The following is a 26,714-nucleotide window of genomic DNA, read 5'->3' as shown; positions in this document are numbered from 1 at the left end:
GGAAAAGGCTGCTTGCGCCTCCCTAGCACAGACTGGCCTGTCTCACACCTGTTGGGAAGATTTATTTCCGACACTGCTTGCTGGGCCCCCATCCAATCTCATTTGGAGCCTTTATCAGTGAGCAGATCTGTTTCTTTCTATTAGAGTCAATAGAGGCAGAAGCAGATACTGGAGACAGACAGGTGGCTGAAGATAACCAGAGGAGCAGCTTCTAGGAAAGGACTAGGGCCACTGCCGTTCAAGTGTTCACTCTCCTTGTAGGTTGTGGAGTCAACAGAAAGTCAGTTCAGGGTCATGAGAGTCTGAGACCTTGGAAGTCCAGACAAGAGGGCACCGAGAATAGCCCAGAAGGTCTTATTGTTCCTACTCTGCGGATGGTTGGGATCAATAAAGGAGCTATTTAACCAAATTGACCATACTGATCCAAGGACACAGAGACAGACAGACACAGCGACACACTGATCACCACAGTAGAGTCTCCATGGACAATGCCGGTGGAAACAAGGTGAAGAGAGTACACCCTGTGCAGTTCTGGCCAGCAGGTCTGACCACAAATCACTGCCTTGCCTCCGAGGAAGGGTGGTTGTGTTGGGATCTCTCAAAATACAGGAAGAGACAGTGATGGAAACCAAGGCTGAAGTGCTGCTAGCAAGCAGCAGGGCTCAGGGCTAAGGCAGAAGCTGAAGTCTTCTAACAAAGATGCCTCGGCCGGCGCCGCGGCTCACTAGGCTAATCCTCCGCCTTGCGGCGCCAGCACACCGGGTTCTAGTCCCGGTCGGGGCGCCGGATTCTGTCCCGGTTGCCCCTCTTCCAGGCCAGCTCTCTGCTGTGGCCCAGGAGTGCAGTGGAGGATGGCCCAAGTGCTTGGGCCCTGCACCCCATGGGAGACCAGGAGAAGCACCTGGCTCCTGCCATCAGATCAGCGTGGTGTGCCAGCCACAGCGCGCCTGCCGTGGCAGCCATTGGAGGGTGAACCAACAGCAAAAGGAAGACCTTTCTCTCTGTCTCTCTCTCACTGTCCACTCTGCCTGTCAAAATAAATAAATAAATTAATTAAAAAAAAACAAAGATGCCTCACACGAACCTTAATTGACTTCTTTAAATCAATAGTGTGTTAATCATTGCATTTAGTCTGACCCATGTTCCACTGACATAGTCAAGAGACAGGGATTCGTAGTGACTTCTCAGAGGAATGGGACATACGGTTCTCACGTTAACAGTGACATACGTGAAGGATCTCTGTGAGTGAGACCCCAGTGGAAAGAAAGGGTCATCAAAGAAGGAGGTACCTTTCTCTGAAAGGAATGGTGAACTTCCACATTGATTATGGCCCTGTCTAAATGCTGACAGAGTTCGTGAACTCAAAAGGCTTCCATAGCCTCAGCAGCTCATGACAAGAGCCTTGGGCGACCACTGATGTCATAAGTAAGAGTGTTAATTGTTAAATCAACAACAGGAGTCACTGTGCACTTGCTCCCCATGTAGGACCTCTGTCCTTAATGAGTTGTACTATGAACATTAACTGTAAAACTTGTTTTCAAACAGTACTTGATACTTTGTGGTGGGTACAAATTGCTGAAATCTTTACTTAGAGTTGGTCTTCTGTATAAAGTTAATTAGAAATGAATCTTAATGAAGGATGGGGTGGGAGAGGGAGTAGGAGGTGGACAGGAGTGGGGTGGGAGGGTGGGTATGGAGGGAAGAACCACTATATTTCTAAAGCTGTACCTATGAAATTTGTATTCATTAAATAAAAGCTTTCTTAACAAAATAACAATGCCATTAGCAACAGTGAGCATTTACCAAGCTCTCTCCACAGGCTACAGATATTTCCTGTTAAAACATTACTACCCAATGAAATACATCTCCAATTTTAGATGAGCAAAATGAAGCTTAAAGAAGTGAGTCGATCAGCTGTACCTCTGCAACAGATGTCACAACTCAGTTTGAGTTATTCAGCTCCCCCGCCCACTCCCTCATCCCACCCCCAAAAGGCAAAGCTATGGCGTGGGTAAGAGCAACACCTGCACAGGGACTCGGGTAAAGCTAAGGTTCTGATCATCCCCTCGCCTTTCTGCTCCCTCTGCTGGTGTCTCCAGTCAGAGATGAGGAGAATGTAATCACTTGCAGTTCTGGGATTACTTCCGCAGCTCACTTAGCCAAGGCTTCTCTCCTTTAGCTCCAGTCTGTGAGAATCAGTTGACCTGGTTTAGATCCTATGCCCACCCCTTCAAGAAATCCCTGTGGCCAGTGGATGAGGTGGCCAGATGGTCCTGAGTCACTGGGCCAGTGTTTGGCAGTAGGCAAGGCAGGAGTTACCACCACAGGGGGACACAAAGAGGAAAGGCGTGAATCCGGCAGCCACTCTGGCCTCCACTTCCACATGAGACAGTACGAGTTGTTGCCAAGCCTGATTCAGGCCGCCCAGGTTGAAATCCCAGCACTAATACCTACCAGCTTTCTGGGTTTAGAAAGATCACTTTATGGCTCAGATTTCTTAACTTTAAACTGGAGATAATAGTGTCTAACTCACAGGATCATTAAGTTAAATGATTAACACTTAGAACAGTATCTGATGCAAATAACTCCTTAGTGTTCACTAATTATAATTGTTATCATAATTACTATTACTGTTCTTATAAAGAGCTATGTGTGTCTTGTCCAAATTCCCTCCAACAGCTAACACATAAAAGAACTGAGATTCTTATCAAGGTTAGGATGGAAGACTTTATTCAAGGTGCTTCAATAAGTTCATAGAGGAAAGGAATTCAAAACTAACTTTATTTTGGTGCACATTTTTAAAAATCCATTTAGAGTTCTTTGTAATACCCATTCTCCACGAACTTTTTCAAGATCTCTCTTTTTTTTTTAGTATTTATTTATTATTTATTTGAAAGTCAGAGTTACCCAGAAGGAGAGGCAGAAAGAGAGAGAGAGAGAGGTCTTTCATCTCCTGGTTCACTCCCCAAATGGCCGCAATGGCCAAGGCTGGGCTGATCCAAAGCCAGGAGCCAGGGACCTCCTCCGTGTCTCCCACACGGGTGCAGGGGCCCAAGGACTTGGGCCATCTTCTACTGCTTTCCCAGGCCATGGTAGAAAGCTGGGTCAGAAGTGAAGAATCCGGGACTTGAACCAGCACCCATATGGGGTGACGGCACTGAAGGCAGAGGCTTCCCCCGCTGCACCACAGCGCCAGCCCCTCACGATCTCGTGCACTGTGACCTCCTCCATCCTGGAATGCACAGGCCCTTAATTCTGGCCCTTGTTCTTCATAAGATTGCTACGTAATTTGGGGAGCCACACTCAGAAAACATCTCAGGACCACTCTGGCCAAGCCGTCTTTCAAAGAGATGACCAGTGTTGTGCCGAGTTTTATCTAGGCCATGGGCAGGGCAGTTACCTCTTTCTTTCTTTCTTTCTTTCTTTCTTTCTTCCTTCCTCCCTTCCTCCCTTCCCTTCCCTTCCCTTCCCTTCCCTTCCCTTCCCTTCCCTTCCCTTCCCTTCCCTTCCCTTCCCTTCCCTTCCCTTCCCTTCCCTTCCCTTCCCTTCCCTTCCCTTCCCTTCCCTTCCCTTCCCTTCCCTTCCCTTCCCTTCCCTTCCCTTCCCTTCCCTTCCCTTCCCTTCCCTTCCCTTCCCTTCCCTTCCCTTCCCTTCCCTTCCCTTCCCTTCCCTTCCCTTCCCTTCCCTTCCCTTCCCTTCCCTTCCCTTCCCTTCCCTTCCCTTCCCTTCCCTTCCCTTCCCTTCCCTTCCCTTCCCTTCCCTTCCCTTCCCTTCCCTTCCCTTCCCTTCCCTTCCCTTCCCTTCCCTTCCCTTCCCTTCCCTTCCCTTCCCTTCCCTTCCCTTCCCTTCCCTTCCCTTCCCTTCCCTTCCCTTCCCTTCCCTTCCCTTCCCTTCCCTTCCCTTCCCTTCCCTTCCCTTCCCCTTCCTTCCTTCCTTCCTTCCTTCCTTCTTTCTTTCTTTCTTTCTTTCTTTCTTTCTTTCTTTCTTTCTTTCTTTCTTTCTTTCTTTCTTTCTTTCTTTCTTTCTTTCTTTCTTTCTTTCTTTCTTTCTTTCTTTCTTTTCAGGCAGAGTTAGTGAGAGAGAGAGACACAGAGAGAAAGGTCTGCCTTCCATTGGTTCACCCCTCAAATGGTCGGTACGGCTGGTGCTCTGCGCTGATCCGAAGCCAGGAGCCAGGTGCTTCCTCCTGGTCTCCCACGCAGGTGCAGGGCCCAAGCACTTGGGTCATCCTCCACTGCCTTCCTGGGCCACAGCAGAGAGCTGGACTGGAAGAGCAGCAACCAGGACAGAATCTGGTGCCCCATTGGGAACTAGAACCCGGGGTGTTGGTGCTGCAGGCAGAGGATTCGCCTAGTGAGCCATGGCGCCGGCCAAGTTACCTCTTTCTTAGACAACCTAACCTTACAAATAATTGCCCTAGGGAATCTTTCAAGATTCTTTCTTTTTCAACTGTTCTTTTAGTCTTACCTGTTACCTTTATCTCTTAGTTGCTAATTCTAACTTTCTTGTCTTCCTAAACCTTGTACACGTTTTAAACTGCCCTTTGCTTCTCCAAACCTGTTCTTCCATAAGTTTTAGGGACTATCTTGTTGTCCACTCTGAATGCTGTGGACATTACTTTACTCATTCCTAGTCTAGCACTCAGACTGTTACAGAGATCAGATACGACCTTTGGCTTCAGGTCTGTATAGGGATTCCTTATCTGTTGCAGTTCAACAACCCAGATATACACCACATGTTTTCTTTTCAATGTGACTTGGCTGCCCATGACCTGAAACCTCATCATTTCCACAATGAAATAGGATGCGAAGACTGTGGTGAGGGAGGGGAAGGAGGCAGAGCCTGTACAAAGGAGATATGCTTGGGGCCGGCGGTGTGGCGCTCTAGGTTAATCCTCTGCCTGCAGTGCTGACATTCCATGTAGGCGCCGGTTCTAGTCCCAGCTGCCCCTCTTGCAGTCCAGCTCTCTGCTGTGGCCCGGGAGGGCAGCGGAGTGCTTGGGCCCCTGCACCCGCATGGGAGACCAGGAGGAAGCACCTGGCTCCTGGTATCAGATCAGTGTAGCTCCGGCCATGGCAGCCATTTGGGGAGTGAACCAATGGACAGAAGACCTTTCTCTCTGTCTTTCCCTCTCACTGTCTGTAACTCTACCTGTCAAATAAATAAATAAAATCTTTAAAAATAACAAAGGAGACCTGCACAGATCTAGACCCTATGAGAATTATTCCTTCTAGCCTGGTCTCAATGGATCTGTTCATCCTCTCTCTTTGAGTTAACACCTTTTATCTCAAAGCCTGGGCGACTGCCCCATGCTGCTTTTTAAGTTGGAGAATTAGTTTGCCCAATGACTGAAGTCATTTCTTCATTTTAAGCTGGTGGTTGATTGACGCTGTGATTTTGACATCTCATTTTCCTGCTGCTGGTTTAGAAAATCGAAGGGATATATCGGTTTACTTAAAGCTAGAACTGTGTCCTCTGAGTCTGGAAGTAAACTTCTTGTTGTTGTGACCTTGGACTCGTTGCTGGACATCTGTGAGTTTCTGTTTTTCCTCTGTCAAATAAGGCTTGGGCCACTTGACTTTTTTAATGACTGTAAACTCTCAATACACTGTCAGACAAATCCACTTCCAAATGTTCATTCTTCATAGCTAAGAGTAGTTCACGTGGTTCCCTGAGCTTGGGAAATCTAAGAGCAGTGTACGTTGTATTTTGTGCCTGCAGTATCCGCAAGCCCAACTCAGTGGCTGGCACGTAGTGGTTATTGTACTATGAGTGACTACCTTTCTCTCCCCGGGAAGAGATAATAAAAGAAGTATACTTATGGTCACAATCTCACTGCCTTGCCTTTATAATCTGCAGTAGGAGGCCAAGAGTCACCAGCTAAACCTGTGGGAACTGAACAGCCTCCACCATTCTCTATTCTCCTCTCCAATTATATAGCAATATGTATGTGTATAATGGAAACTAAATATTTTTTCTGATTACCGCAAATGCAGAATCTCTGAGACAGTAATTTCTCTTTTGAGCATATTTTACACTGGCAAGTAATTTTCTGTTTTTCCTCACTAACACTATGAATGAAACATGGCAAACACTGTTATTCCTGGGTTATAAATGCACACATTGGGATCCAGAGAGGTTATGTGACCAAAGACGAGCCCAAAATCAAGCTCCTGAAACGTCTGTCTCCTGTGAGAAGGATTCGCTGCCCTCTAACCGAGCCATATTCAGAATCTTGGAACACACCTCCAGACTTAGCAGAGGCAAATGTGATTGGTCTCCCAAAATTTTGAGACCACTGTGGTTGCAGGCCTTACGAGAAAACATTATTTACAAGTGTGTTTTCAGAAAGAAATCTACCTTGTTTGTTAGGAACCCATAATGTGAAAGCAACTATAGCAAAGAGTAGGGTATTTTGATATTTAAAAACAATGTCAGGAGTAAATGGATTTCCTGTTGGGTTATGTTAGAATGAATCTCAAATCCTAACGACTTTAATTTTCTTTCAGAAGAAGTTTGGCCAATAGAGTTTGTTTCTTGGCCCAGTTGAAGTCTTGGTTAGTTTATCCCAATAACGTTAACATTACCATATCTGTACAGCAAGATGGTTTCTGGCTGTGCCCACATGGATGAAGTAGAAGTCATCATAATTTCTTTTAAAGAATTGATATTTTAAAAGTTGCAAAAGTAATTAAGGATTCTTATTTTCAGTTTTTATATAAATATTTTTATATAAATGTTTTATGTAAATGTTGGCCCCTTCCACGAGGGTATCTAGGTTACTTGAGCAGACCCTAGAGGTAAGGTTGACATTATGTTTTTATTTTTACTTTTGCTTTCATTTACAAAGACCATGGTCTCCTGCTGCCTCCATCCTTTCCCTCCATCCTCTACTGCCTAGCCCTTCCGCTGCTTTGAGGCTCTTTCACTCCACTCCTCTGCCTGATTTTGTTGTTAACACTCTTTCTGGGCATTCATTCCCCACTTCTTTCTGATACTCCTGCCTTCTTTCTTTTGCAGCTGGCCAGCTGTGGCTTTCAGCAAATAACTGACTTCTCTCGACTCCAGTGGTCGAGTCTGTGTTGTTGAAGGGTACAGAAACAAAATTCACATGTTGGTGAAGACAGGTTTAATCCTTCTTTGGAGCTCAGCAAGGAATGGGCACCAAAGTGGAGTGAGTCTGAATTTCTGACGATCATCGCAGCTTCTCCAAACGAGTTGGACATCCATGGCCTTCAAAGAGCTGAGGCTACTTCAGAGTGTCAGTGCTTCTGCCCTGTCCAGTGTGAGTGCAGTTGGACATGTGCTTCAGAACAGCCAGACACCCAAGCCATGGCCTTTAGCAGAGAGTTCTTTACCAGCAGCTGAGTAACGAGCCAGAAGCAATGCTCAAGTCAGATTCCACCAACAGCTTTTACAAGAGACATTTATTAGGAAGGGAAATGAGTAGCGATTATGCCTGGGGGTTGAGTGATTGGCTAAAGAAGGGGAGTTCTTGGTTTTTATTTGTTTGTTTCCTGCACAGGTACAGGTCAGCTGCAAGCCTCTTGTCATATGTTAAAAGTCTCTGTATCATATTTTTAAAAAAAGATATTCTTCATATATTAGGTGGGTGGAGATTTTTGCTCAAAATGCCCCAAGTTCCCCTAATGGTTAGTAGCACATGTGTCATTTGCTATTCTGTGGCTTGAGGTGATTTGACAGTTGTTCTTCAAGGTGTGCTCAGAAGGTTTTAGCTAGGTCTCCAGTTCTTCACTCTGTGGGGCATGGCTCCAGGCAGTTCTGCCCACATTAGTTATAAACAGGTGTCCCTGCATCCTGTAAAAGCTCGTATCTGGACCTCCTGGTGGGATTTCTTTTCGGTGATGACCACCCTGCAGACATGGGTATGCTCCATACGTGCCCAGCTGCCCACACAAGATTCTCTTATCCTTCGTGGCATAGACTATTTTTAAGACAAGAATTTTTTTCTTGTCCTATTTATAATTTCCTTTGGTTGAGAACAGAGTAAAAATGGTTATGACCAGGGAACTTGAATCACAGTGTTTCTTTGATGCTAGTGACACAACTTGAGTACGTTTCTAGCTTTCCCAAAGTTTCCTGTGCCCACTTGAAAATGCTAATAGTAAAACCTTACATGGGGCCGGCGCCGCAGCTCACTAGGCTCATCCTCCGCCTGTGGCACCAGCACCCTGGGTTCTAGTCCCGGTTGGGGCGCCGATTCTGTCTCGGCTGTTCCTCTTGCAGTCCAGCTCTCTGCTGTGGCCTGGGAGGGCAGTGGAAGATGGCCCAAGTGCTTGGGCTCTGCACCCACATGGGAGACCAGGAGGAAGCACCTGGCTCCTGGTTTCGGATCGGCGCAGCGCCAACCGTAGCAGCCACTTGGGAGGTGAACCAATGGAAGGAAGACCTTTCTCTCTGTGTCTTTCTCACTGTCTAACTCTGCCTGTCAAATAAAAAAAAAAAAAAAAAAAAAAAAAAAAAAAAAAAAAACCTTACATGGTTGAGAAGAGGTAGATGAACAGACCCATTTGTAGTGCCTGACACAGCTCATAACACATCTCATTGTTTAGAAACAACACATGACATAGAATTTACCATCTTAATCTTTTTCAAGTGTTTTTGCTCAGCAGTGTGAAGTACATTCACATTGTTGTGAGACAGACCTCCAGCGCACAAAATATTTTTGAATTAGAGAGCTGTCTATTGGATATTAATGCTAAGGGTTTCTACCTGCTAAGAGACAGCCTCTCATCACTAATTATGAAATTAGAAGACTGCCTTCCTCTGTTTATGCTGCTATAACAGAATTCCTGAGACAAGTTCTGGAAGCTGGAAAATCCAAGAATGAGGGGCTGGCATCAGGCAAGGGCTCATTTGCTGCATCATCCCAGATGGGAAGTGGAAGGGAAAGAGAAAGCCAAACTGGCTTTTGTAGCTAAGCCACTCCCACCACAACACCATGAATCCAGAATTCCCTCCTAATGCTTATCCTCTGCTGGATGATCGTGTTTCCAAAACATGAGCTGGAGAACACATTCAGATCATAGACCTAGGCCTCGTGGCGTCTAAAATTGAGCCTGTCCATGCTGGCGGACCTGCTGGAAATATTGTGCTTTATTTACAGCCTTCTTTTTATCACCATTTCTTCATTGCTGCAGGCCTGACTTTTTGTTGTTAAATCAATATCCCCAAGGTTAAGCAACTTATTTTTGTATATTTCACTGGAGACTTTAGATCCCTGTGTTGAATGCAAATTGCTCATTTCCTGCCTCTCAAGTTCTGTATTCTCTGTTTACCCTATTCACGTCTCCTTCTCCCCTCTTTGCCATCACATCAAAATGTCTTCCTCCAGTTTCTCTTTTTTTTCTAGATTTATTTATTGTATTTAAAGCAGAGTTACAGAAAGAGAGAGAGAGAGAGGGAGAGAAGGAGGGCGTGAGAGAGACATACCAGGAGGAGAGAGAGAGATTATCCCTCCACTGGTTCCCTCCGCAAATGGCCACAACAGCTAGGGCTGGGCCAAGCTGGAGCCAGGAGCCAGGAGCTGCATCTCAGTTTGCCATGTTGGTTGCAGGAGCCCGAGCACTTGAGCCATCCTCCACTGCTTTCCCAGGTGCATCAGCAGGGGGCAGCCCCAGAAGTGGAGCAGCCAGGACTAGAACCGGCACCAGTGACCTAACCTGCTGTGCCAAAACACTGCCCCACTTCCAATTTCTCTTAAGTAGTTTTTTCCTCTCTTCTTCCTCTCCTCTTCCAGAGTCCCTTACTCAATCTACTTTTCATGTTCCATGTAAGTGAAATTGGGAGCGATTTGACCAATCATACGTTCTTAGTACTTGATTTCCAAATAATTACGGTATTAACCCATGAAAAAGCCTAGGAATGGCACAACAGTGATAGCTGAGTTGTGAAGACAGTTGGCATTTGTGGCTAAGAAGTGCATCTCTCTCACACACACTTAAACGTATACAATCTTCAAAAATATTTTTCTGTAAGGACATTAAAATGGTAGTATTTACTTTATGCTATAAAATATACATAATAGTTTCAGAATAGTATTAGTACTATTTTAGACACAGTCATTACTGGAAATGCTTTAAGAATTCTTTGTGGCTCTTTTTGTCCTTTGATTATATCCACTAAGAAATAAAAATGGCTAAATAATCCAGTCATTGGAACTATTTTCAGTCTGGTCATACCACCAACTTACACCAAGTTAACTTTTTGTGTACTTATTTTTCAATTTCATTTAAGTTTATATTACAATTTTATTTTTATGAGAGGCAGAGAAATAGAGACTGAGATAGACAAACGGAGAATCACTTGCTGATTCTTTCCCCAAATGCCTGCAGTGGGTAGAGCTGGGCCAACGCTAAAGACAGGAGCCAAAAACAACATCCAGTTCTCCCAAGTGGGTGATAGGGACCTAACTGCTTGAGCCATCATCCACTGCCTATTAGTCTGTATCAGCAGAAATGCTGGGGTCAGATGTCAGAGCTGGGAATCAAACCCAAGTACACGGGCATCTTAGCTTCCAGGCCAAACACCTAATTCTTTGTTTCATAATTCTTTGAAACCTGTATACAGTTGCCATGCCAATTATTGACCGCTGTATGACCAACGATGATCAAGATGAACGTATCATTCCCATTATGTTGTGGGTCAGGACTTTGCAGAGGGTCCGGCTGGGTGACTCATCCGTGATCCCCAGGGCAACTGGGCTGGATGTCTCTGACTGTTCACTCACCATGTGGCTACGGAGGGCTTCTGTCTACATACTGCATGTCTGAGCTTCCCTTTGGCAAAAATGACTATGGAGATAAATGATTCAAGAAAGTTTTAGAGGATTCTTGCTGGCTGTAAACCTCTGAAATAACCAGTACTATGTGTGTCATTCATTTCCCCGTGGAAATATTCCTAGAAGAATTGACAGTCAATAGGATAAAACTTCAAACATTTAAATTAATTTTTATTTTAATATTACTTAATTTAGAATTATTTACCAGCTAAAATGCTTTATTTCTGAATTATTCTTAATACTGCCTTTTACAAGAAATGGATGTCACTGACCTCATCTAGGAGGCAGAAATGATGGTTCCTACCATCTCTGTGCCCTGGTGTTTGTTACACCCATGAGTATATATGGTACATAATTATAACAAAAGGGATGTTGTAGGTGGAATCGTGGTTGGCAATACCATTGTATAATCTGGGTAATCCCTTAGTAGAAAAGGCCAAAGCCATCTGAACCAAGGGAACTCAATGTGTTAGTGTTTGATGGAAAAAGAAGGCCTGAGAAGGTTCTAGATCCTCCATGAATTTGAAGTGAATTCTTCCCTAGAGCTTGCAAAGAGAAATCCAACTCTACCAGTGTGTTGATCTCCACCTTCTCAGACCCTCAACAGAAAACCCAGCCACACTATCCTGGATCTCTCATCTACAAACGATGCAATGATTCCTGGGTGTTGTCTTAAAGCCGCTAAATTTGTGACAAGCTTACATCTGCAACAGAACACTAATTTGCCCATCATGCACTGGCAGACTGGGGGCTTCCAGGTATGCATTCATTTGTTTGTTTTTCTTCTAGAAGGGTAGATTTGTGCTGATCTCATCATGACTTTATGCCTCAGTTGCTTTCTTACCAACACTGTCCATATTCAGGGATGATCTATATTGTATGCCAGTGGAATAGGTTCAAGATAATTGGCTACTCTAAATGTGTGACAAAATTCCTTCTTAGAAATATGCCCTAACCAAGCGAGTTGAATGAAAGATAGATTGTGGTTCAGCGCAAAGAATTATCTGGAAACCAGCTGCATCCTCTGGGAAATAAGTTAACAGTGTAGCATTCTGTGAATCTCTCCATATTTACTGAATCGCAATCTCTGGGGGGATGTGGGAGGAGATGTACATTTTTGGCAAATATCCAGGCAGTTCTTCCACATATCAGCAATTGAAAACAACTGCTGTACTCCAGTGTTTTTTAAACAGCTGATTGAGACCCAGTGGATCGTGAAATCAATATAGTCAGACTGTCTTCTGAAAAGCAAAGAAGAGAATGGCAAGAAAGGAAAATATTATCAGAATGCCTTGCAAAGTGGTAAAGACAAGTGTGTTTGATGAAGCGTGCATTTCAGTGTGTGCATCTCTGTGTATATGTAGGTGTCTCTCTGTGTGTGTCCAGAGCCACTGTGTAAAATGGCCAGGGATATTTGAGCAGCACTGCCCTATGCTAATCTTGAAAAGCACAGTCGGTGGTCTGTCACTCTCCTGTGCACTGGGCCTCCCATCAAAACTCTCCTGTCTGCCTCTCTGTCCTGCCTTGGTATAGGGTTGTCCTGTAAAGAATCTTGGGGCTTCCCTCCATCTGCAAACTTATGAATTATGTCAATAGAAATTATTTTCTACTTCTTATGAGAAAAATGCTTTGGGAATTTCCCAGATATATCTATGCAAATGAAAATAGGAAGGTAGCTGACTACAGATGGATAGAAATGAATGTCTTCCATATATGGTTAAATCCTGCTTGATTTGGAATGCAAATGCCATGTAGATAGAAGCACCTTCAAAATTAGCTTCACGCATGAGATTGAGTTTTTAAAAAGTTTAAATTATGAAAATTAAAGAGGTATGTGACTTTAAACATAAGACGTACAAGAAGGAAAGGATAAAAGTCAAATGTTTTGTTAGTTTTAAGCAGTGGCAGTGGTAATAAAGCAATAGAGAAAAATGATATGACACTGAAGAAAGCTAAAGAGCAATGGCCGTGTTCAAACTCAGAGCTGCCAGTTGTTTGCGGAGGTGTCAAAGGCCCCTTAGCAAGGACATTGGCACTCAAGTAAGCACAGTGTGGACTCGTGAAATACTTAATGCTCACAATTTCTCCCAGGAAAGGGATTGTTTTGTCTTTTCCATGCTTTTTAAAAGAATCATCTCTGGTATAAATAATTCATATCTCTTTTTTAAAAAGAATTATTTATTTGAGAGGCAGAGTTATAAAGAGGAGGGAAGGGAGGGAGGGAGAGGAAGAGAGAGAGAGAGAAAGAGAGAGAGAATGAGAATGAGTGAAGCTTCCATCCACTGGTTCACTCCCCAAGTGGCCAAAGCCAGGATGCACAAGCTCGTCTAGTTCTCCCATGTGGGCGAAAGAGACTCAAGTACGTGGGCCATCTTCTGCTGTCTTCTCAGGCAAATTAGTAAGGAGCAGGATTGGAAGTGGAGCAGCCAAGTCAAACCAGCGCTCATTTGAGAAGCTGGTGGCTTAACTGACTGTGCCACGATGCTGGGCCACGGATGTGTTTTGATGGGAGGAGCCCTCTCATTACCCAGTCTCCTTTGAGATGCTAGGCAATGACAATTATAACATTAGTACTGCCGTAGGAAGAGTGGTAAGAATGACACCCTACTTTAATGTAAAAATAAGGCACAGCATTAGTGAAAGGCTCATGGTGGATGTAGAATTAGATACCTATCATAACTTGCAGACACTACAGAATGTATTATCTTTGCCATGTAGTGATAGAGAACAATGAGGCTCTGAAAAGTAAGATGAGCACAGTCAGATGCAGAGGCAGGAATGCTGTGGACTGGGCTCTTCCCGTGAGACCAAACTGTGACACAGAGTGGGCCACTCCCTTTCACCCACCACGGTATCCCAGGAGGCACTGAGGGCAAACAAACACAGCTCCGGATCAAGAGAGTAGGTTTTCAGACTTGATACTTAGTCCCTGCAGAAGATGGGATTTGCACATTTCTTTCTGTTCAATGAGATTTGAAGAGCAAAAGGTCATTGCTAATTCAAAGCTACAACTTTTATATAGACAACATCCTGCAATTACTACACACAGCCTGGCATCCGCCATTTGCGCAGGAAGCAAAGAAGTCGCTGTTGAACAAACTAAAATAGCGGAGGCTTCAAGGCCACCACACCTCGCGTAAAGTGCTTTCGTGCTGACCGTCTTTTATTTATTTATTTTTTTGGCTGCTATCTTCAGTCCTTGACCACAAAGCCAAAAACCACAGGAAGGCAGAAAAGTACAACAAATGGGCTTTCTCTACCCATCCCTAGCAAGCATATCATAGTTCTAGTAAGTCATGGGTCCTTGCAAAAGGAAAACCGTGAAAATCACCAGTTCTAGAGGACGGCCTCTATTTTAGGATATGTGAAAGGCTGTCCACTGAGCAGAGACCTTCAGACACAATACCTCTGTGTTTGAAGGAAGTCACCATCCAATCTGCCTCTTACAGTAGGGTATCTTACAGTGTGGAAAGATCTCTGCTCATGGATCACCCTGCCTCACTCTGTGATGGCTCCTTGCAGTTTAATTTGGGGGCTGCAGATTGGGCGAGGGAGCGAGGAAAGCCCTCAGAAACAGTGAGAAGAGGAACAGTCCCCAACTGCACATTGGCCAATAGCACTTGGCCAGTAGCAGGGATCTGTGTGCTGCTTCCAGATGGAGCCCAGGGAAGGTGGCAAGACTGCAACGGGAAGGCTGGATGGTGTCTTTCCAGGGGCTGGTTTCCGCTTTTCTGGCCCCTAGTACTTCCCAAGAGTTTTGTGTCCTGGAACAGCACAGAAGCAGCCAGGGTATCACACCTAATGGAGTGATGATGCAAGATGAACTGATTCCTGCAGTTATTATATATTACCCAAAGGCCTCTTCTAATTTTTTTTAAGATTTATTAATTTATTTGAGAGAGAGAGAAAGGTCTTCCTTCTACTGGTTCAGTACCCAAATGACTGCAACAGCCAGAGCTGGGCCAATCGAAAACCAGGAGCCAGGCGCTTCTTCCATATCTCCCACGTGGGTGCAGGGGCCCAAGCACTTGGGTCCATGTTCTGCTGCTTTCCCAGGCCCTTAGCAGAGAGCTGGATAGGAAGAGAGCAGCCGGGACATGAACCCGTGCCTACATGCGATGCTGGCACCACAGGCGGAGGCTTAACCTAATAGGCTGCAACGCCGGCTCAGGCTTTTCTTGCCTGGGCGCTGCATCATCCCATGGGGCCCTGGGGCAAATGCCCCAAGTGGTGACAGAGATTCACTGCCCTGCAGCCTGTTTGTTGGACCAGAGCTTTGGATTCAAATTCTCATTACTCTAAAGAAAATAAGGAAATGGATTTTTCTTGTACTCCTGAATTTGTAGGGTACATTCAGGACCAAATGAGGCCCCAGATGGTAGTGCAATGTGTTTGTGTACAGGAGGGAGTGACTAGAGAAAGAGTATTTAAGTGATCACTGCAGGCAGATTAGAAAATATGGGTCTTGAGACAGGTGTTTATGTTAGAAGCTACCGGGCCGAACATTGGCATTCTGGAGCTAGATTCCCTATAATCTACCCTTCTATGAGCGCACTTCAAAAAGTTTGTGGACACATGGAACTATAAGTTAATTTGGTGCAAAGTTTTTTGAAATATCTACTTTTTGTGCATGCACATGTCCACTGTTTTGTAAATGTTGTCCCTGAGAAATTGGTGTTAATCAAACCCTCCTCTCCCCAAACCAACACACTAATGCCTTTAAGGCTGTCATTCCTTTATCCTCTAAGTTACAGCCCTTGTTTGGCTCAGGCTGGTTGTCAGCTTGTTCATCCTTGTCTTCGCTGGCTTGCCATGGGAAGCTGCCTGTTGTTGCCTCACTTCCATATTTGCACAGCATGAGCCTTGCATTCAAGGTTGCTAATTTCCACCATGGCCTCCCATCGTAGGTAGGTAGATCGCTCTCCTTGCCATCACTTTGAGTTCATGCGTGTAGGAAGGCAAAACTTCAGGGAAGGCAACTCTTTCATTGACTCCTACTCCAATTTTCTCCAATAAATTGTTAATGCTATGTTAACACAATTTAAGCTAAAATAGCATTGCAAATTTTGATTTACCAACTACTTCTTAGAAGAATTTGGAATCTCACAAGAGGATGTTGGTTTAAAATGTTGAAAAACAAGCTTTTCATTTCACATAGAAATTGAGGAAGTATAGCGTATATTTATTATAGCTAAATGATAAAATATTTGAGTTTTTAGGCCGGCGCTGCGGCTCAATAGGCTAATCTTCCGCCTGCGGCGCCGGCACACCGGGTTCTAGTCCCGGTCGGGGCACCAGATTCTGTCCCGGTTGCCCCTCTTCCAGGCCAGCTCTCTGCTGTGGCCCGGGAAGGCAGTGGAGGATGGCCCAGGTGCTTGGGCCCTGCACCCGCATGGGAGACCAGGAGAAGCACCTGGCTCCTAACTTTGGATCAGCGCGGTGCGCCGGCTGCAGTGGCCATTGGAGGGTGAACCAATGGCAAAGGAAGACCTTTCTCTCTGTCTCTCTCTCTCTCACTGTCCACTCTGCCTGTCAGAAAAAAATATTTGAGTTTTTATCAATGTTTTTGAAATTTCAAAAGCTTTTGCCTTTCCTTAAATGCTGAGATCGATGAATATCCCATTTTTAAGTGATTTGGGAAAAGTATTCTAAGAATTAAATATTTTTAAAAAGAAACTTCCATAATAAAAAAACAGAAGTGTCAAAAAGCCACACTTTCTGACCCATATTTCCGGTGATTTAAAGTTTTCTCTGAAGCTAAGTTTCCCTACAGCCTGTTTCCAGGGTTACAAATCCATCATTTCTACCTCTCCAAAATCATGTAAATTCAAGTCCACATTATTCCCATCAGCTGTCAATTAATTATGAATCAGCTTTTCTTGGTCTTTAGCCATAGGTCTTACTTACATAAGTCTGGAAGCGGGCGAAATACCGGAAACCCTGCCAGCTCAGGTCCCTTGCCTTGGAATCCTTTTGTCAGCAATACCAATTCCTGTAGCTCTTTGTGCTGCTTAACTTGCGACTTCTCCTAAGTGGAAAGTGGGAGAGCCCTAGGAGTATTCACTTGCTGTCTCCATATTGATGACATGATCAATAGACTACATGCAGAGCTGATGCATTTCGGTTCCCAAATACAAGAGCATGCCCCTTGAAAACTGCTTGTGAGTGGTTCTAGTTCCAGTAAATTTTAAGCACATGAGATTATGACCATTTCTTTCTCTTGGTCTTCCCCACAGACAAACTAATGTACTATCTTTCAGATAAGAAGGGGATGCCACTGTCTAGACTTTGGTGACATGGCGTAATTTGAGAGGCACTAACATTTCTCCCCTCCCCAGCCATTCTGCCCCTCCTTGTAGGGGCCAGAGATTTCCCAGTGCTTTGTTGGTTTATGTCTGTAGTATGCATGGCTCAAACAGAGAAAGCCTATTAATGATGGCCTGGAATATACATCTTGGTCTTCTGACCTCTTCATGTAGCCAAGCAGGAGCCATGTTTACCCAACCTACCCTATTCATCTAAACTAATGGATAAAAATGTATAGCATATTTTGGATTATGTCTCACAGATAATTTGGTATGAGTTTAAAAACAATCATTTTGGCCAGCGCTGCGGCTCACTTGGCTAATCCTCAGCCTGCTGCGCTGGTACCCTGGGTTCTAGTCTCGGTTGGGCACTGGATTCTGTCCCGGTTGCCCCTCTTCCAGTCCAGCTCTCTGCTGTAGCCCGGGAGTGCAGTGGAGGATGGCCCAAGTGCTTGGGCCCTACACCCGCATGGGAGACCAGGAGGAAGCACCTGGTTCCTGGCTTCGGATCAGCACAGCGCACCGGCCGTAGCGGCCATTTGGGGGTGAACCAACAGAAGGAAGGCCTTTCTCTCTGTCTCTCTCTCTCTCACTGTCTAACTCTGCCTGTCAAAAAATTTTTTTGATCCCTTGCATCTCTGTATGGACTTAAATTGGGTCTGGATTGGTGAAGTGTGATTCTTATCATGGTTCAGAAAGATGAACAAGCTGGTCTTCTCACTTAGAAAATTGCAAAATGCCAGCACACACTGAAACCCTAAAATTAATTTGGGGCTAATTATTGATTGGGTGGGGGAAAATTACAGATTAAAGAAATTGCTTTACAGGTTGTAACCACCAGGATACTAGGTAAGAACTCCACGTTGTCTGAGGCTCCAAGGAGGAAGGCGTGCCAACCTGTCCACGGCTGGTCTGCAGAGGGCTCCGCTCTGCACCTCCTCGTGCTGGTGACCCTGCTAGAGAGAAGGCAGTGACAGTTTAAGTTACTGTTGCTGCAGTCCCATGGTGCTTCCTTCCAGAGCACACTGAGCCAAACTGTCATGTGGCTCCTCCTGGCCCTGATGGGCCAGGAATGGGAACACGTGTTCAGCAGAGGTGGACCGATAGTTTGGCAACCAGCACTGCTTACATACAAAAGATAATGATGATATCCATTGGGAATACAGGCCAATAGCCTACCACCTGGGTGAGGTAGCCTACATATTCCAGCTGATAGAAATTGGCCTTGTGTTCCTTGGAGCACTTTGGGACCTTGTGTGTTGCCCTCACTCTCAACATTTTCTCCTCCCACATAAAGAGAAACCTCATGTTAGCTGCTTGGGGTGAGATGAGCCCACTCTCAGGGGGAGTGCCTGGCTCTCTGATGTCCTATCTCTCCGTCTCTCAATATTCGTGCAGAAGCAGGTTCTCTGCTCTGAATGTTCTCTATTTCCTCACTTCTCTTTCCCAACCTACCTTTGTGGCACCTGCCTGGACTTGAGAGATGGTGCTCTGCCTCTGCTTTGTCTTCCTGAGCAGATGAGACTGGGTGACACACTGATGACACCAATCTCTGCATTCTCTTCCCAAGCACAGATTCCTAGTAGTTGAGTTAACATTTTGCCATTTATGCTCTTGAATCCCCAGCGTCCTAGCCCTGCCAGCACTTAGTACTTTTCATGCTATTCCTCCTTCCTTCCTTACCCCGTTGTTCTAATTAAGTCCATTATCTCAAGCACTTTGGTTCAATCATTTTATCCCTGCCTCTGGACCAACATTTTAATGCATAGCTTTCATTATGTTAAAATGACCTGTACCAACAAAAATCCCAAAGAGATGGATGTCCGTTCATTGCTTCTAGATGATAATCAGCAGTCATCTCAGTGCCGACGATGAAAGACAGAAGTTGTGTGGATGAGCTGAAGGAACTGCTTAGATGAGGCTCCTGATCTTATAAAAAAGTTCTGAATGTGAACTAAGTTATCTAAATGTGTCCAGTATTTCCTCCTAAATTTCCATAAAGGAAGAAGCACCTCAAGGGAGTTATTCTTCCAAATGCTGCATAGATAGTCTCAGAATTCATAGATATATACATTCCTTTGTCCACTCCTCCCTTTCCTGGCTCTAAGCATGGGCTCAGGTACTACAGAGATCATGGCTCAGCCTATACTCTTAAAGAACTCCCAGTCTTAGGGGATTAAGTCCCTAAACTGTACTTAAACCCCATGAGCACACACAGAGGCAGCACCTGCCTGCCTCACATGTTCATACCTAGGGCCTACCCTAGTGCCTGGCATGGAGTCTGAGCTCAAAGCATTGTCTTAAATGGAGCATTAAACACCAGACCTGTTACAGAAGTGAGTATCAGGAATGATGGGTTAGTCCACCTGCATACTGTATTTTCCTGCCAGAGGCCCTGAGAAGTTGAGGAGGCATCTGTTGATTCATCCTCAATGTCCACCCTGAACACTGCTTCATACCACTCTGAAACGCCTGTGTATTCTCCCAGCAGAAGATGAAGTGGAAAATGGCCCTATCCCTACTTCTCTGAGCAGCCACACTTAGCAGTTAGCATTTAGCCTTTATCAGGATCATGGACAGAAAACCCTGTTCCCAGCGTGCCAGACACATACCTGTATAAAGTCAGACCCAAATCAGAAGCAAGGTCGAGCCCAGGTACTGTGGGGACCGTCAGCTTCAGACTGTGCATGAGTATCTTTCTCCAAGCTGAATAAGTCCCTCCATCTATGCCCATCTGGAATGAGAAGAGGAAGACAGGGCTATTTAAAAAACACCCTTTTTCCCCTGCCCCGAGTAGATCAGAGGCTCAGCCTGCAGTGGGACAACTCGGCTCATTCCCCTCTGATCCCCAGAGGCTGAGAATGCGGTGTTCAGCTATTGGCTACTTTGTGCTCCACACAAACTCTGTGGTTGTTGGTACGCAGCAGCATTAAAAGCCAGGGAGTGTCTCTGCTGCAAGAATCCCCGGACATCACATCGCTGCCGACACCAGACGTCTGGGCGGCTGCAAGGGGCACACCTCCACCTGCGACCAGCAGGGATGAATGCTTCCACAGTGTCTGGAGTGAGCAGATTAAAACAGTTTTGGAGGGTGAGTAGAAGGACACAAATAAATTTACTGAAAAACAAAGTTTAATTTCTGAAAAAAAAAAGAAGAAAGCTAACTAACTTACAGTGTGAAATGTGCCGTGAGATACTTGCATTATCTAATAGAACTCGTATTAGGAGATTCAGTGGTGGATATCGGATGCCTTGCCAAAGGTTTAGAATTTAATTTTGACTAATCTGCAGCAGGTGCAATCAGCAGCCAGCTTTGGGTATTTACTCGGTGCAAAAGTTTTCTGAAATGGCTAGTTTAGCACATGAGCCACTGTGTAGTGTTTGATCTGTTTACTGCCACCAGGTATCACACAGCATACTCTGATCTTAGCCTGGGGGTACAGATATAAGCATTAAATGCAATGGCAAATAGGCAGAATTCTAAAAATAAAATGTGCATGCGTTTGCTGTTAGCCTATCTCGTTTCTATCAGAAACCCTATCTGACTAGAAGGAAAGTCTCAAGCTTGCAATGCACTATTAAATCATTCATTGTCATCACAAACCCTTCAAATGTGTGATGCACACTTTAGACTATTACCATAATCCTGTGTTGTGAGAAGATGAGCACCCAGCTAGTCTAACAGCCAGCAGTTTCTGGGATTTCAACTTTTGCCTCGCTTCACAGAAAGATAAAACATCTGTGGATTTCGTTGCTTATTTTCAGTTGTCAGAAGCTGGATTCAGAGCAACAAGTAAACAATTCTTTCCACAATTCTTGGGATTCGGGGAGTTGGTAAATTTTCATGCATGTCAATATCAGAGTCAAACTCTGATCAAGTCAAAATTTTTAGGATCTGGGAAGGAGTGGATGACCCTGCAAAATCCCTTACCCATGTAATACAGGGCTGGAATCATAGGATGGCTAAGTTTCCTTATGCTCTAACATCATGTGGTTCTCTGCTCTTTTTTCAAAAGCTAATATTGATACCTTGCTCATTAAAAATTATCTTAGATTAACAAACAGTCAGTGCATCTAATATGTTTCTGGCAGTATTGGTAAATTGCTTTTCTTTCTATCTGATACTCTACTAGGAAGGGCCTGGGATTACTGATGTCTTTTATCAATTAAATGTTGAGTCGTAATACCCATTTATGTAGACTTGTAATGTATGAGTTTGCTGCTAATTTTGAAATTACTTCTGAAGCAGGAGTCTACATTCAACCAGGTAGAACCAAAACATTCCCTTCCCAAGTTAAAGCATACACAGAGTAAATAAGCAGGTATTTTTTTTTTCTGAGTAAACAAGAAGATGTTAAAGCACTTAAAGGATGGAACTCCGTAGAAACACTATACGCAACTTGGACATCACTAGGTGAAAGTCAGACAAGCAACTGTGTATGGTTTCTGGGATTATCCTCTTGATCTTGAGCGAGTTGCTTAATGTCCTGCATTTCCCATCTGTACAATGAATGGCTCTTTCGAACTCTGAAATTTAATCTGAACAACATGGAAAGCAGATTACCCTGTGCTCCAGATTCACAAAACATCTGTCCAGCTGGTGACTGGAAAAGTCTGAATAAATGTCGAGTGCCATGCTTTGCAGTGTTAGAGGACTGTGAGCTGTCTTATTGAAGTCTTACATCTGGCTAGAGGCTGTGAGAGGTTCTTCTTCAGTCACGTAAGGTGTACTGGGTCAGTCACTCGTAGATATGTCGATGAGTTTGTATTCTCTCTTCCACAGAATGAATTTCGTTTTAGCCATTAACATCTCCAAGCCCTCTAAGTGAATACAATATCCCAAAGCTTCTGATGGAGCCATCTCTGAGCTGTGTTTTAAAGAAGATCCCAGGGGCCAAGAATTTCACAATCCAGGAAATTCTAAATAATCCCTGGAATTCCTTAATTATTTAGGGCATTTAAGTGGGTGTTATAATTACCCTCTCATCTCATTCTGAATTATTCATTCCCTTTTTCATGGTAGTTTTACGTTAATAACTCCGGGCTATTATTAATAAAGTTTTTAAAATCAGAGATAGATTAGGAAACAGTTTCAAATAAAGGATTTAAAAGCCTCTTAGTGGAGAAGTGGCTGTGCAGGTCACATTCAAACAGGCAAAGGGAAAACCCTGGTCGTCTCCCTCCAGCCTGCCTCTCTTCCTAAGCAGTCCCCACATGAGGCATGGGCTGAATGGGGCTCCACCCAGGGCTAGGGCTTGGTCCAGTGAAAAACTGCATGTACTGAAGTGTGTTTTGAGGAAAGCATATCCGAGGTGGTATGCAGCCAGGGGTTCTTTCAAGATGATGGACTTGAGGGTGCTAGCATGGAATGAATTTTTTTTATTTTTATTTTTTTAACAGGCAGAGTGGACAGTGAGAGAGAGAGACAGAGAGAAAGGTCTTCCTTTGCCGTTGGTTCACCCTCCAATGGCTGCCGTGGCCGGCGCACCGCGCTGATCCGATGGCAGGAGCCTGGTGCTTCTCCTGGTCTCCCATGGGGTGCAGGGCCCAAGCACTTGGGCCATCCTCCACTGCACTCCCTGGCCACAGCAGAGAGCTGGCCTGGAAGAGGGGCAACTGGGACAAAATCTGGCGCCCCGACCGGGACTAGAACCCGGTGTGCTGGCGCCGCAAGGCAGAGGATTAGCCTAGTGAGCTGCGGCGGCGGCCGAAATGAATTTTATTAAACCACTACATTTTCCCCATTAAAAACAGTGCCAGTGTTGCCACAATTTTGATAGCCTCTGTTTATTTATATATTTTCATCAGGAGAATTTGGAAATAAGAGAGAAGTTTTATAAACAGATCCAAGACTGCAGTTCTACCTGCAGTAGTTGGAAACAGAAAAGTATTAGAGTCACTGTTTTTGGTGGCTTTGTTTTTTAGACTACATTTGCACAGTAGGCAATTGCCTTTTGATTTGACCAGAAAGTCTGTAAATCTGGTTATTGTATACTGTGTAAATACATGTAATTGAATAGATGTTTGATAACAGAGATCTGTGCACTGGAAAATCTGGTTCAAATTTATAAGAGAAAGCAGAATAGTTTTGTTTCCCTTTGCTGTGTACTCTGTACTGTTGATTACAGTGACATAAATAACCCAAATGTGAACATTTGAGACTGCCACCATCATAATGGGCATGATATAATACAGCATGAATGGAATGCCAGAAATTCTGATTTAATCCTATCTTCCCCATGGTTTTGTCCAAAGTAACATTACATCCTAAGCTTCAACTTTCTTTTTCTTTTTTTGCCTCATTTTCAAGATTATTTAATTGATATGAAAGTCAGAATTAGAGAAAGAGAGAGACAGAGAGAAAGAAATCGTCCATCTCAAAGTTCACTCTGCAGATGGCCGCATTAGCCAGGGTTCATCCAGTCTGAAGTCAAGAGCTAGGAACTCCCTCTCATTCTCCCACGCAGGTGTTAGAGGTCCAGGTATGTGAGCCGTTTTCCACTGCTTTCTCAGGAGCATTAGCAAGGAGCTGGACAGGCAGAAATGGACCAGCTAGGACTTGAACTTGTGCTTGTGTGGGATGCCAGCGTCACAGGCAGCAGCTTACCTCACTACACCACTGTGTAGACTCTTTCAGGATAATTTTACAATCAGTCAGAAACTGAAGCATAAACTCTTGGAACATTGCAGAAAGCTATTCTTCTGTTGTCTCTGCTTCATGTTTGCTATGCATCACAGTCCAGCCAGGGAAACCAAGACCATAAAAATGATCATCAGAGAGCCGGCGCCGTGGCTCAATAGGCTAATCCTCCACCTTGCGGCGCCGGCACACCGGGTTCTAGTCCCGGTTGGGGCGCCGGATTCTGTCCCGGTTGCCCCTCTTCCAGGCCAGCTCTCTGCTATGGCCAGGGAGTGCAGTGGAGGATGGCCCAGGTGCTTGGGCCCTGCACCCCATGGGAGACCAGGAAAAGCACCTGGCTCCTGGCTCCTGCCAGAATCAGCGCGGTGCGCCGGCTGCAGCGGCGGCCATTGGAGGGTGAACCAACGGCAAAAGGAAGACCTTTCTCTCTCTGTCTCTCTCTCTCACTGTCCACTCTGCCTGTCAAAAAAAAAAAAAAAAAAAAAAAAAAAAAAAAAAAATGATCATCAGAGAAATTGCCTCCTTTACCAACCTCTTTTCATCAAATGTGATTTAAAAAATTCTATGACTTCTGTATAGCTTTTTGTATGGTGGATGTAATATTATTATATCTGATATTGTCCATCTATTACATTATGAATGTGTGCTCTAATATATTTGCTAAAGAAAAAAGATTCCATATAAGAAAATGTACTGATGCACATTCAACTATGTGAGTATATCTGTACCTACTTACATAGATACATACACACACATATGAAATACTTTAAAAGGTTCATTGAAAATTGAATTAAAATATAAGCTTATTTTGCTGCAAATTTTTTGAAAACCAATCCATGCATAGTTTCTTTTATTTATTTATTTATTTTACCTAGAGACATTTTATTTAAGATACAAAAACTTCATGCATTTCATCTATACAAATTTAGGAACATAATGATTCTTCCTACCCTCTCCTCCCTCCTGCCCACACTCCTACCCTTCTTCCTCCCGCTTCTCTTATTCCCATTCTTATGTTTTACAAAGATGTATTTTCAATTAACTTTAAATACATAAGATTAACCCTAAACTAAGTTAAGAGCTCAAAAAATAGTATGAAAAAAAGAAAAAATAACCTCTTCCTTAGCAGTTGAGACAAAGTCTGTTTAGAATCATCTCATCTCAAAGTGTCAATTTCACTTCTATAGATTATCTTTTAGATACTGTTTTAGTTACCATAGATCAGGGATAACATATGGTGTTTGTCTTTTTTGGGACTGGCTTATTTTACTACGTATAATGTTTTCCAGTTATATCCATTTTGTTGCAAACAACAGAATTTCTTATCTTTTACCTCTGTGTAATATTCCATGGTGTACATATACCATAATTTCTTTACCTGGTCTTCAGTTGGTGGACATCTGGGTAGATTCTATATTTTAGCTATTGTGAATTGAGCTGCAATAAACATGGGGTTACAGATAACTCTTTCATATGTTGATATCACTTCCTTTGGTTGAATTCCCAGGAGTGGGATGACCGGGCACATTCAGATTTCTGAGGTATCTCCAAACTGTCTTCTTACAGTGGTTGTACCAGTTAACATTCCCACCAGCAGTGGAGTAGGGTACCTTTTTCCCCACATCCTCACCAGCATTTGTTGTTTGTTGATTTCTGTATGAAAGTCTTTCTATCTGGGATGAATTGAAACCTCATTGTGGTTTTGATTTGCATTTCCTTGATGGCTAGCTATCCTGAGTGGTTTTTTCTGATGTGTCTGTTGGCCATTGAATTTCCTTTTTTGAAAGATTCCTAGTCAAATCCTTGGCCCATTCCTAACTGGATTGTTTTGCTGTTGTTGAGTTTCTTAAGCTCTCCATAGATTCTGGATATTAATCTTTTATCAGTTGCATGGTTTGAATATATTTTCTCCCATTTTGTCAGTTGCCTCTTCATTTTGCTGAATGTTTCTTTTGCAGCGCAGAAACTTTTTAATTTGATGTAATCCCATTTGTCGATGTTGTCTTTGATTTCCCCTGCTTCTGAGGCCTTTTCCAATGAGTCTTTGCCTATGGCATGGCTTGCAAGATTTTCCCAATGTTCTCTAATAATTTGATGGTATCAGGTTGTAGATTTAGGTCTTTGATCCATTTTGTGTTTATTTGTGTTTAAGGAGTGAGGTAGGGGGTCTCGCTTCATAATTCTGCATGCAGAGATCCTGTTTTTCCAGCACCATTTGTTGAAGAAACTGTCCTTGCTCGAGGGATTGATTTTAGCTCTTTTGTCAAAGATAAATTGGTTGTCATTGTGTGGATTGATTTCTATTCTGTTCCATTGGTCTACCTATCTGTTTTTTGTGGGGGTTTTTTTGTTTTTTTTTTTTTTTGCCAGTACCAAGCTCTTTTCATTATAACTGCCCTGTATTATGTCTTGAAATCTGGTATTGTGATGCTTCCAGCTTTGTTTTTGTTGCGTAATATTGCTTTAGCTGTTCAGAGTCTCCTGTGTTTTCATATGAATTTCAGCATTTTTTTCTATATCTGAGAAGAATGTCTTTGGTATTTTGATTGGTATATTGAATCTGTAATTGCTTTCGGCAGTATGGACATTTTGATGATATTGATTCTTCCAGTCCATGAACATGAAATATTTTCCCAATTTTTTGTGTCTGCTTCTATTTCTTTCTTTAATGTTTTGTAATTTTCATTATAGAGAACTTTGATGTCTTTACATTTATTCCAAGTTATTTAATTTTCGTAGCCATTGTGAATAGAATTTATCTTAGAAGTTCCTTTTCAGTCATGGCATTGTCTGTGTATATAAAGACCATTGATTTTTCCTTGTTGATTTTATATTCTTCCATTTTACTGAACTCTTATATGTTCCAATAGTCTCCTTTTTAAATTTTTTTTTATTTGACAGGTAGAGTTATAGACAGTGAGAGAGACAGAGAGAAAGGTCTTCCTTCAGTTGGTTCACTCCTCAAATG

The 26,714-nt window shown here is 43.7% G+C and overlaps 1 protein-coding gene across 5 annotated transcripts in view; it reads left to right on the top strand.

The window, feature by feature from the left end:
- Nucleotides 1-26,714, top strand: part of DPP6 (dipeptidyl peptidase like 6) — a 1,252,024-nt gene that overhangs the window by 468,890 nt on the left and 756,420 nt on the right. The window contains exon 1 of one of the 5 annotated variants that reach the window (XM_070077271.1): nt 13,054-20,197. The exons of the other annotated variants lie outside the window; for them this stretch is intronic. Within the exon in view, the coding sequence (XP_069933372.1) occupies nt 20,147-20,197 (51 nt within the window). The 5' untranslated portion in view covers nt 13,054-20,146. Of the gene's footprint in view, nt 1-13,053; nt 20,198-26,714 lie in introns of those variants that run through there. 5 annotated transcript variants of the gene reach the window in all.

This window comes from Oryctolagus cuniculus, chromosome 7 (assembly GCF_964237555.1).
Source record: "Oryctolagus cuniculus chromosome 7, mOryCun1.1, whole genome shotgun sequence".
Lineage (NCBI taxonomy): Eukaryota > Metazoa > Chordata > Mammalia > Lagomorpha > Leporidae > Oryctolagus > Oryctolagus cuniculus.
The sequence above is the reverse complement of the archived record's forward strand: the minus strand, read 5'-3'. Positions and strand labels throughout refer to the sequence as shown.